Here is a 12,820-nt window from a genome sequence, read left to right as displayed (position 1 = left end):
GACGAAATTGGCTTCATCACATCTATATCAGAGATTGATGTTAGCAGAAAAAGTGTAGAGAACTGTTTTTTACAGTGTATTTAGCGGTTTTGTGTTATGAGATTTTTAACGTTACTGTTTAGATTATTTTTTATTTTTCGTCCTTGTATTTACAAGTCTGCTAAAATCTTATACAGTCAAACTCCTTTAAGGCATCCTTGCAGTGGTGCAGACAATTGTTTTCCCACGGTATGTAGCAAGTTGTTTAAATAATGAACTGTTAAACATTTGAAGTCTCATATTTATGTGTGCCTATGGATGACATTCTAAAAAAGATATTTGTTTGACCTACATTGGGGGGGGGGGGGGGGGGGGGGGGGGGGGGGGGAGCTTAATTGCTCCAAAACTGTAACACATTGCCTTGTTAAAAATTAAACCATTAGATATTAGTGTTTTTGCTTAAGTAATCCACTGTGATTATTGGTAAACATTAAAAGCCACTTCTCACAAAAAACTGCTATGTATTTGGTATAATGGGAAAATATGAACCAAAATTGCAACAAATTGCCACAAAAATTGTCAATATGAGTGGTAGATTCAGATGTTGCAAAGCCAATCCAAAACTTCTAGCAATAGCTGTATAAGGAAAATTTGCAGCAGAATATATGCTAAATAACACTGGTGCCCATCACGCTATTTAAATGTAGCATGATTAGTCTATAGGAGTGGAGGTCGACTGACATACAGAGTATGAATGACAAATCCATTTCATGGAGGTGGCTACCACGCCCAAAAGAGAGGTGGGGTGACTGATGGTGGGGGTCAGATCCCACCAATAGGAACGTGTCCATAGAGTAGAGAAGTAGGAGTAGGGAGAAAGCCCTTTTTTGGATGAACAACTGACGATATTTGAGATTATGCTGAAACTTTGATTTGTATAAACATGTCCTTAGCACAAATGAGCTGCTGAATGGGGTGGGGAAGGACAGCCATTTTGTGTCATAATTTATTGTAATTAAGATACAGTCAAAAACATTTGGTTGTATATTTCACTTGCATAAGCGCAACCAGGAGCGCAAGTAACCAGTTTGTTTACGTAAGGCTAGAAGCATCTTACAGCCTTTTATTTACATAAATGGTGCAGACAAATCAGCGGTTTGTTTATGTAAGGGAAACAGCAATGCCGCTCAATCAGTTTTCGTGAGGGGTATCGGCCATGTGTGTCTTTGTCTGCTTAAGGAGGCTAGTATTACGGTTTCGTGGAAAAAGAGTTATACTTAAATTCGAGTTACAGTAATTATTCCCCACTCCAATATTAGCATCTGACAGGGGGAATTTCACGCACCCTATCAAATGCAGCCAGGAGCCTTCACTCCATCCTTTGTGTTTAATATCAGTGCCAGCAGACGAGATCGATAGTAACTCGGAGGCATCACACTGAGCGACTGACAGACGCCACCAAGAGCTCAAGCGATGGGCCGCCCGTTGTGCCACCTCTGTTAGTCCACTTTTGTATTGGTCCACTACACTTGGAACAAATTACTATTTAGTAAGCAGTTTCGTTTGTAAATTAGTTTGCATTTATCCTTAATCTTATCAATGAGCCAAAATCTGCCAAAATTAAGTCCATGTGAGATTCCATTTCAATTCTGTTTCAGGCATTGCTTTACCTCCAACAGTTAGGATATCTAATTGTTTTATCCTGTTTGATGTAATTAAGGTCATAAAGTAGGTCTGGCAGGAAGAGCTTGTAAGACAAAGAAAATCTGGTGTAAATGAATTTAATAGTGCAGATCATAAGACATACTGGCCGTCAGGTACTAACATGAGCATTTTTTTAGTAGATAGTGTGTATGTGGATGCCTGCTATAGGTCTGTTCTCACACCTGGTAGACCAGAGCGGCACCTTCGTCGCTGGCATGTCCGTGGTGCCGGATCCTCGGTACCACGCTTTCAGACTGGGTTCTGTCCTCGGCTACGAAGCGGAAAACTCTCAGCAGCTGGTGCAGTTCTTACGCTCTGTGAACGCCACTGACCTCCTGGTGGATACGTCCGTCTTAATGACGGATGAGGTAAGTCTTACTTTTCTGTTGTGTCAGGGGATTTCACACTGTGCGACACTTAGTGTCAAGCAACTACAAACTATTACGTACTTGGGATACTTCCAGAAAATTGAACGCAATTAATAAGGGGCCACACATCAACTGTTCTCGATATACGTAAACATCCTTAAGAGGATACCTACTAAAGGTCATAGATAAATGACGGTAAAACGTGATATATTCTACACTCATAGGTCTTTAATTCTTGGTGAATGTAAGAAGCAGGGTTGCACATTGGTAGCTGATTCGTTAAGGGCAAGAAAAACCTTATGAACCTGATCATTTTTCCAGAAATTCATCGTTTAGGTACTTGAGGCCAAATGATTTAAACCACTCAGCAATCTGTGCAGCGTAGCGCAATCAACGATGGGAGATCAGACAAGAAATGCTTACTGTCGCAAATTTTTTACATTGCTAAGGGAAAGTCCCACGAACAATTTACCAAAAATCTTGCTGGTTAGGCCTGAGCATGGGGGTGGAGGTTGGAGGAGTTTAAAACTCATTTTTTGTGTCTTCTTTGACTGTCTCGAAAACCGCAGATTCTAGGGAAAAAGTTTCTCAGTGCAAAGTTAAACTACATTCATTTCCTACAAAAAAAAAATCCTATTAATTTTCTATCTAGGACTAATAGTTTCCGCGTTGCAGAGGATGTAAAAACCGCAGATAATTAAAATTAGAGTTCAAAGGTATGACGGTAGCCTCTATCATTAAATGAAGTGCGTTTAGGACAAATATTAGATGTGTGTGTCACACCTAAGTGCAGGAGAACAGAATTAAGGAATAAATCTTGTTCTAGAGGTGCAACAGGCGAAAAGCAGCGGGGGTGGAGTTTAGAAGCTTGAGCAAAGGTAGGTCGCCGGATTATAGTCTTACAGTTACCTCCTTCATAGGTCTGCAAACCGGAGGGTAAGCAGGCGATTGCCATTCTCTCTATCCCGGTACATATAAAAATCATCTACAAGGTGTTCACAAAGTTATACCGACCATTCAACAGCTCGAGTTATGAATTATTGAAGATGAAGTATGCAAACGTGCCTGGCCGTGTTCATTTTCAAAGATCTCTGTTAACACTACATGGAATGCAGGTATGAAATATTAATAACACTAACACGAGAACGCATAATGACGGGATCTACGTAAATCTCTGTACATTGTTCTACACTGCTAGAGGAGAGCTTGGACATCCCGTAGAGTAGTTATAGCCTTCCTCCGGGAAAGAAAACTCCCCCACCATGGGAGCTGCAGGCTCTTCAGTTTACAGACAGACTGTCCATCCCTTCCACTCTTGTTCCATCATATGAGTAGACAAAGTAACTTCACTGAGCTCGTGTTTACATATTGGAGTCGTTTACAGTTTACTGAATACTTATTTGCAGTTGTTAAGAGAGCCATTGCGTAAAGAAGCTCCACATCTGGAACTGTGGAATGTCTGCTACACTGGAAAGCCTGTCCCAAGTCTAACACGCTGCTAAAATGTATTCGACAATATTGAGTACATTGTCTCCGCTATCAATGGCTGGAACAATTTTCGAAAAATAATGGGTATCAAATGCGTGAGCGCTCCCAACATCTGAAGAGGCTGAGGGGCTTAAATTGACTCCCTCTGTAACAGAAGTAGATCACGAAGGTGTTACGAACCTTCATATATTTCAGCGTAAGTCAAGTAATGCATTATAGCAGATTACCTTTCTAGATTTAAACAAGTTCAGTCCCATTCCATCATATTTGCACCAATCTTGGAAGATAGGCTATGGATATGTGGTAAGTGGCTAACTCAGTGCAACTCATTCTCCAACATGCCACCAGTTACTGAACTTAAGAAATAAGTGGTGAGAAGTGCAGTAACTTCCTGGTCATCCATTAATTCACCAACAAACAGCACGGTTAGACAACATTACAGTACGCTGTCAACAATAGACAGCAGCAACATGCCACATTTACCGATCCAATCTCTTTCCCACCAGAATCACTGAAAATATCACCCTTACAAACTAAGCCGTGCTCAATCGTTGTTTACAGTAACGTATTTTACAAAGAAGTCCATTCAACAACTAAAAATAAATACCCACTTAATAAATAAAGAACAGCTACACTATGTAAACACAAGCTGAAGGATGTTATTTTGTCTACATATGTAAGAGAACTAGACGGCAAATTCTTGGGAGGTACAATCTGTAAACTGAAAAGTGAACAACGCTCGTGGTGGGGGAAGCAGCCTTTCCAGGAAGAATGCCACAGCTGCATGCAGGATGCTTAAGAAACAAGTTCCCCTTTAGCACTGTAGAACAGTGTACAGTGGTTATGTAAATTCTGACTATTTGTATTTGTGGCTTTAGTATTATTAGTAACTCACATTTGTATTCTATGGAGTGTTAACGGACGTGTGGAAACTAAACACAGCCTGACACGTCTGCACACTCCACAGCAGAGTAACATATAAGGTGAACTGTGGAAGTGCCGACAAAACTTCGCCAAACACACTGTAGTTGCTTTCTTGTGATATAGTGGGGTAGAGAGAATGAGGAATCGTCCGCTCGCTCTTCAGTCTGCAGACCTTTGAAAGAAGGAAGTGCACGACCACAGTCTGGCCACCCACCGTCCCTCACTCCTCGCGCCACCACCCCTCCTCCCTTTGCAGCGTGTTACACCCTCTTAATATTGTTAGCCTGCTCTTAGATGTCGTACACACATTTAATATTTGTTGTTAGCGCATATCAATGAATTATAAACATTAGAACTCTTATTTTTAATAATCTGCGATTTTTCCATCTTCTGCAACGCAGAAACTGTTAGTCCTCGATAGAAAATGAATAGGCTCTTCCTCGTTGGAAATTTAATGCAGTTTAATTTCGTGCTCGGAAACATTTTCATAGAAGCCGCGGTTTTCGTGATAATAAAAGATTAATACAAAAAACTTACCTTACACGCCACCATTCCCATCCCCCCTCCCCCCCCCCCCCCCCTGCCCCAAAATTCACACCCATTGGCCCGGATTTTTAGTATGTTGTTCATGAGATTCCCTCCAACCAATCTACAAAATGAGCGATGGACAAATTTTTTCCCTCAGTCGACCAATTTTGGACTTCGTTGGCTGAACCAGTAAACTGAAGTGTCGAAATGGGAAACTGCTAGTTTCTGGGACGCCAACAATATTTTGCAGTGAGGCTGCATCACAGACAGCGACGATATGTAAGACCAGCTACCACCAGCATCCACAGAGTAAGACCAGATTAGGTGCCAAAACGTCCATCTCAGTATGCAATATAAAAAGTATGTGGTAATTCATCCTCATTGTAAGCGTTCTCAAGGCATTTGAACTCTGTAAAATTCATTGGTAAAACAAAATACGCAAGTGGTTACGAACACTTTGGTGACGGAGGTTGCATCGGTCGTCACGTGAAATGAGCTCTGGAGAGAACGAATTGCAGAAGAAGTGACGTCAAGCTTTCTTAGCCACGGAATCAATTACAATTAGTTAGAAACTGGTACAAAACCCAAGTGCTAATGGCGCACTAAAGAAAAAGGTGTTATATGAGAATTTATTACAATTATCGAATACCATTAATCCCTCGGTAAGGGGTCAGTATTTGTAGGGACGTGACATTTTACTCACCCGGTGAAATTAACAGAAACGTTATCATGATATAAGGATTGGATGAACAGAAAACAGTCACTCAAATGGAATTTGACTATCCAGTCGTTTTGTGTCTTTCTAATCGACGTGTGAAGCACGAAATTTTCCTGACAGAGTGAAACTCTCACGGTCGCATCCCGCCACAGATCCTATCACCAACTTTGGACGAAGGTGTAGCCCGCGTGGCGCGGTCACAACGTTGGTAACGATGTTGGCCGAGGACTGATAAGTTACCTTTAACGGAGTGAGAGGGCGGAAGTTTCCTAGGATGCGTAGGACAGATGATTTAGGCACGGAGAGGAGATGTTGGAGAGGAGATGTTGACTTCGTAGGAAGTGACTAATGGTGGAAAAACTTAGAAATACAATTTAAGAACAAATTTTTTCCCGATACTTCAACTTTAATCGAATTAATCGAAGAGATCTCTTACGGTGGCTTTATACATTTGCACATCAATGTTTACTCCCTACCACCCTGCATGACAGTCTCTTCCAGTAACTCCTGACTCCTGAGTTCTGTCTTTCACTATCAGAGACGAGTCCTCTCCTTGTAACTTGTTACAACACATAATCTAATAATCTGAACATAACACTACACAAGTGCGAGAAAACGCTTGTTAGTCCCTATATTTTGACACACATAAAATACCAATTACATTAGTCAACAAACTCAAATTTTTTCTGCATCTGGTTTGTAAACTGTTGTATTTGTCCAATTTTGGGATGCTGAGTACACTGGTAAAATCAGTCTCTCGCCATCGCATCAGATTTCCCAGACACGCAGTAAAACTAAAAACAGTACTGCCAAACACTGACAGAACTAAAACAAGGAATAGGTATTCACAATTTTAGAACCCAATATTATTCAATATTTATATTTGGACATGAGGCCAGTATAAGGACTAAATTAGTCCACAACATATTATTAACTTTAATGTCCTCTGCTTTTCGAAAAACGCAAGAGTAGTGCTCTTCTTTTGCCTGCCGTTTCATCGGTCTCCCTCAGAACCCAGCAGTAGTCGCTCGGCGTGAAAGGGTTCCAGTGACCTTGATAAATGTTCTATCGTATAGATGTCTTGATGAGATCGTTCACCCTGCTGATGCTTATGGCTCCCAAATTTCCAGGAAAGCAATCAAGTGGCAGTGTAAGATTTGAGTTTTAAGCGGCATTCCTTGTTCCTGCAGCTGGCAAGAATTCATAATGGAAATATGGTTATCATATCTTCTGTTGCCCAGAAAGCCCCTCACAACTGCTTTGAAAGAGGACTAGCAGCTAATTCGATATCTGTCAGTTAAATATAAACGGTTGGATGTTCCATCAGTATTCTTATTTGTGGTCCAACAAATATACTTTATTTCAGCTTTGCTTCACAAATTTAGGAAAACTTTCTTTAAAAAGACTGAAAGCCTGACAGTAAAAAAATCCTGCACACCAAAATACATACTAATTGACATATAACACCCGTAACGCAAACTGACTTTCGATTAGTGTTACCATCCATTGAGACTCACGCAGTCAGACACGATATTCACACAAGGAGAGAGGTGTAAGGCACCACTCGTTCCTCACTATACTCTGACACCTAGAAAATGCCAACTATTGCTGGTTGCCAGTAATGGAAAGAGACATTAAAGAGCATGACCTTCACTAACAGGCAGAAGACTAAAGTTACTAACGGCTGCAGCAGCATCGCAGTGTCACTGTGCAGATACTCCAAAGTTAGGCTGTAGTACTGCTTCTTCTACTCCCTGGCACTGACTGCGACTGTCACTGCCTTGGTCTTCTGCGCTTATCGCGAGTGTACTGGTTCTTCAGGGACTTCTGGATGAGTTTCTCTAGAAGCGTTGCTTTCCCCTTAAGGTCTCTTTTGAACAGCACGTTGCAAGGCATCCCAGATATGCTTAATAATGTTCACGTCTGGAGAATTTGGTGGCCAGAGGAAGTGTTTAAACTCAAAAGAGTGTTCCTGGAGCCCTCTGTAGCAATTCTGGACGTGTGGGGTGTCGCGTTGTGCTGTTGGAATTGTCCGTCACAATGCACAATGAACATGAATGGATGCAGGTGATTAGACAGGATGCTTACGTACGTGTCACTTGTCAGTCATACGTAGAGGTATTAGGTGTCCCATATCACTCCACTCCAACTGCACACACCTCACAGCATTACAGGCCTCCACCAACTTGAACAGTCCCCTGCTCACATGCAGGATCTATGGATTCATGAGGTTGTCTCCATATCCGTACACGTTCATCGGCTCGATACAATTTGAAACGAGACTCGTCGACTAGGCAACATGTTTCAAGTCATCAACAGTCCAATGTCTGTGTTGACGGGTCCAGATGAGGCGTAAAGCTTTGTGTTGTGCAGTCATCAAGGGTACAAGAGTGGGGCTTTGGCTCCGAAAGCACATATCGATGATGTTTCTTTGAATGGTTCGAACGCTGACGCTTGTTCATGGTCCAGCAGTGAAATCTTCAACAGTTAGCGGAAGGGTTGCACTTCTGTCACGTTGAACGATTCTCTTCAGTCGTCGTTGGTCCCGTTCTTGCAGGATCTTTTTCCGGCTGCAACGACGTGGGAGATCTGACGTTTTATCGGATTGCTCATATTCATCGTACACCCGTGAATTGGTCGTACGGGGACGCCCCCACTTCATCGTTACATCGGACATGCTGTGTCTCATCGCTAGTGCGTTCAAACTCATTTAAATCTTGATAACTTGCCATTTTAGCAGCAGTAACCGATCTAACTATTGCGCCAGACACTTGTCTTATATAGGCGTTGCCTGCCGCAGCGCCGTGTTCTGACTGTTTACATATCTCTGTATTTGAAAACGCATCCTATACCAGTTTCTTTTGCGCTTCAGTGTAGATCTTGCGTACAGACGTACACGTAATTATGCTATAATGACCGTGATTGTGAGCGAACCACTTTCGCCTCATTGTGGGGACACTGTAATGTTAACTCCACTTCTCACTGGCCCAGCGTCACTCGCATTACGCCTTCGCAGCACTACGTGCTAAAGTTACTACTTAATAATGTTTTCTTTCTTTCAATAGCATATTACTTCTTACATTAATAACATTTTATAGCCATGACCACCCTCATATTAAGAAAATTGACCGCCATGACCCCCTGCAAACTAAAATAGTTTGTGAGCACTTATACAGTGTACCTTTAATTCATTTAAATGTACTATGTCTGATGTTACATGTTGTTTCGCAAAACGTAGTTAGGTAATATACAAATTTCGTTTGTGCCTTCTATTACACTAGTATAGTTTATCTTCTTCTTCACGAAGACGCTTCTTATAAGTGACAACGTTGTCTGTCCTCAGTCGAGTAGGCTCGGTTGTATAAAGTAGTCTTAAAACAAATCGACTAGTAACGATTTCTACTGTCAAAACTGTCTGTATCAAACTTATACACGTATCTGCAACACGGACAACGCAAACAGCAACCTACAACTATTACTAAAGATAAGGTGGACTCTTCTCTAAAGGTCCATTTCCATTTACTGTTAGTCAGTCATCGGTTCCATATACCCCAGTCTTTTTACAGCTACCCGTAAGTAATGTAACCTAGTCGCCGCATTTCTTAACAGTAATTCTAGTGGTATCTCAAAAAGGTTAGACATTTTCTCAGTAATCGATTTCTATAATAATACTAGGGACACTGTCCCTTCTAGTGACTTTGTTCTGTACTAGTGTAGCGGCAGTCGCCGAGACGAGAGGACGCGCAGCATGGCAGCAGCAGCAGCAGCTGCAGCTCTTGTGAGATAAACTTTAAATTAATTTAGTCTTTGTTTTTTGTTCACGTGTTTCTGCAAAGAAGTGAACTGTACGTGTGTATTTTACTGTGTAGACTAGTGGTTAAGAAAGTTATAGTAGTTTTTTGTTTTTGCGTAATTCTTGTTAATATCGTTGTGTGGGGCGGCTTCCTAGTGTAAATTTTCCGTGTAGAGAAATTTATTTTTGTTTAATTTCTTGCGGTCTCAGAGTTCAGCAAGAAATCTGCACACTAACTTTTAGTATTACTTTATTCTCCTTTGGCATATTTTCAAACCCAGTAACGCCATTTGAGACCTCTTATCTATTTTATACGCAGTGTGATATGACTAGGAACTGTGCTTGTTGTGAGAGGACACAAGGAGAGTTGGCAAATGTCTGTAAACAGCTGGAAGCTGCGTTGGCTACCGTCGACAAGCTTCTAGCTAATGCTCGAAGTTGCCCTGACACCGGGCCCCAGTGACGAGACCTGCGACACCTTTGGTGTCACTGGAATCCCCTGGTGGCCCGGACGTCACTTAGGCTTCCGGTACGTAACATCTGACCGATTCGTCGTCACTCCAGAGTGGGTGGCAGACAGTGGTGGGTCCGCGTGTCACTGGGCGGAAGGCGAAAGCGGGTAGCAGGCCGTGCGGCTGGCACCCCACGCCATAGCGACAGGTACGAGGTGCTTCCCAGTGTTGATGATAACTCTGAGCCAGGAAGGGATGCCTCTCCTGTTGGGCCAGCGGTAAATTTTCCTGCCCAGTCTGGACAAGTGTAGAGGGTGGGTACGCTAGTCATTGGGAAATCCAATGTTAGGTGGGTGGTGGAGCCCCTCGGGAAGATAGCAGGCAAGGCGAGAAAGAATTCCGGTGTGCATTTGGTATGATTGCCGGAAGACCTCATCCGTGATGTGGAGGCGGACCTGCCGGCGGCTATCGAGCGCTCTGGGTGCAACCGACTGCATGTAGTGGCACATGTCGGCACGAATGACGCCTTCCGCTTGGGTTCTGATGCCATCTTCGGCTCTTTTTGGCGGCTGGCTGATGCGGTGAAGACAACTAGCAATGCACGCGGGGTTCAGGCTAAGCTATTTGTAGCATCGTACCCAGGGTACTTTGGAATGGAGCAGAGTGGAGCAGAGTGGAAGGTCTAAACCAGAGGCTAAGACGGCTCTGCGACGGTATCAGATGCGAATTTCTCGACCTCCGCTGTCGGGTGCAGAGTTGTAGAATTCCTCTTAATAGGTCAGGTGTGCACTACATGCAGGAATCGGCTGCTAGGGTAGCAGAGTACGTTGTGCGTACACATGGGACTTTTTTAGGTTAGAGGACATCTCTCTTGGGAGCAAACACGATTTGACTCTTAAATTAGCCACAGTTACCTCAGAGAATCTTTGTCCTCGCAGATCAGAGATAGAAAAGATTAATATGATTTTAGTAAACTTCAGGAACATCCAAGGAAAGGTCCCAGAATTAGTATCGCTTATTGAAAGTTATAGTACACGGATAGTACTTGGAACTGAAAGCTGGTTGAAGCCAGAAGTCAACGACAACGAAATTCAAAGTTCAGACTGGAATGTTTATCGTAAGGATGTGTTAGTCGCCAATGGTGGCGACGTGTTTATTGCAGTAAAAAATTCGATAAAATCTAGCGAGGTTATCACGGATTCCGAATGTCAATCTCGGTGAAACTGAGTATCAAAGAACACTCAAAAATGCTGTTCGGTTGCTTTTATAGACCACCTCGGCCAGGATCTGTAGTTGTAGAGCGCTTCAGATGCAGCTTCCTGAATATCATTAGTAATTTTCCTGATCATGCCGTTGTAATAGGGATGACATCAATGTGCCAGGTATAGACTGGGAGTGTTGTGCTATCAAAACTGGTGCTGGAGACCGGGAATAGTATGGCATTGTTCTCGATGTCTTGTCTGAAAATTACCTTGAGCAGATACTTACAGAAACAACTCGTGAGAGTAACATCTTAGACCTCCTGGCAACAAACAAACCAGAACTTACCGAATCAGTTAACGTAGAGGAACGTATCAGTGATCATAATACCGTGACAGCATCTATAACGACGGGTCCTACAGGGAATGTTAAGAAAGATAGGAAGGTATATTTGCTCAACAAGGGTGACAGGATACAAATTTCAGAATATCTCAGCAGTAAACATCAAATATTCGGTGATGAGGACGAAAATGTGGTGAACAAATAGAAAAAAATTCAAATGCATAGTTCAATATGCCCTAGACAAGTATGTTCCGAGTAAGGTTTTAAGGGATGTGAAAGATCCACCATGGTTGAACAGCCATGTTAGAAAAGCGCAACGTAAACAAAGAGCACTTCAACTCAGATTTAAGAGAAGTAAAAACCAGCTGACAAACAAAAGCTGAATGAAGCGAAGATGAGAACAAGAAGAGCAATGAGAGAAGCGTTCAGTGACTTCGAAAGTAAGACGTTGACAACCGACCCGAGTAAAAACCCTAAGAGATTTTCGTCGTATGTGAAATCAGTAAGTGGGACAAAATCATCTATTCATTCTCTGAGCCACCACACCGGCACCGAAACGGAAGATAACAGAGAGAAAGCCAAAATACTGAATTAGGTCTTCCGACGTTGTTTCACCGCAGAAGATCTTAACACTGTCCCTGCTTGAATCATTGTGCGAACGTCGAAATGGCAGATATTGAGATGACCGATCGCGGAATTGAAATGCAGCTACAATCGCTTAGTAGTGGAAAGGTTTCAGGACCACTTGAGGTACCTATAAGATTCTATAAAGATTATGCGAAAGAACTTGCTCCCCTTCTAGCAGTAATTTATCGTAGATCACATGAGCAACGAAAGGTACCCAAGGACTGGAAAAAACACAGGTCATTCCAGTTTTTAATAAAGGCCGTAAGACAGATTGTGACCGTACAAACCCCCGTTACTAGATGAATGGGTCTAGTATGCAAGCATTGCTTTGTGGAGAGCGAGTGCGCTACATGGTGCGTGATGCGCGGAAGCGCGTGGCGCGCCCGAGCGAGATTCGCAACGGTCGGTGGGACGCCTACGTCGCCACGTGGCCCGCAGCTTGGGGCACTGTTTGGTTTTTCGCGCATTACGCGAAAACTATGTAACTTACAGTGAAGAGCGATGCGGCAGTGGATTGTGGTCAGCAATATGCACCTTCTGAAAGATCGATCTTTACCTTAAGTCACGAGACGAAAAAGTTATAGTAACCTCAAAATCGGTTAATATCACGAATACTGAGAGAGTAATAAAAATAGTAAATACCAACATACAGGGATGAGCGAGCACTCATTAAAAACGTTTCGTCATAGCGGATCTA

At 42.7% G+C, this 12,820-nt stretch overlaps 1 protein-coding gene across 1 annotated transcript in view; it reads left to right on the top strand.

Moving 5' to 3' along the window:
* The window catches only part of LOC124606234 (venom carboxylesterase-6-like), a 97,753-nt gene that overhangs the window by 46,819 nt on the left and 38,114 nt on the right, over positions 1-12,820 (top strand). The window contains exon 5 of the mRNA XM_047138209.1: positions 1,852-2,051. Coding sequence (XP_046994165.1) covers positions 1,852-2,051 — 200 coding nt within the window. The remainder of the gene's footprint in view (positions 1-1,851; positions 2,052-12,820) is intronic.

Source organism: Schistocerca americana, chromosome 3, assembly GCF_021461395.2.
Source record: "Schistocerca americana isolate TAMUIC-IGC-003095 chromosome 3, iqSchAmer2.1, whole genome shotgun sequence".
Classification (NCBI taxonomy): Eukaryota; Metazoa; Arthropoda; class Insecta; order Orthoptera; family Acrididae; genus Schistocerca; species Schistocerca americana.
The sequence above is the reverse complement of the archived record's forward strand: the minus strand, read 5'-3'. Positions and strand labels throughout refer to the sequence as shown.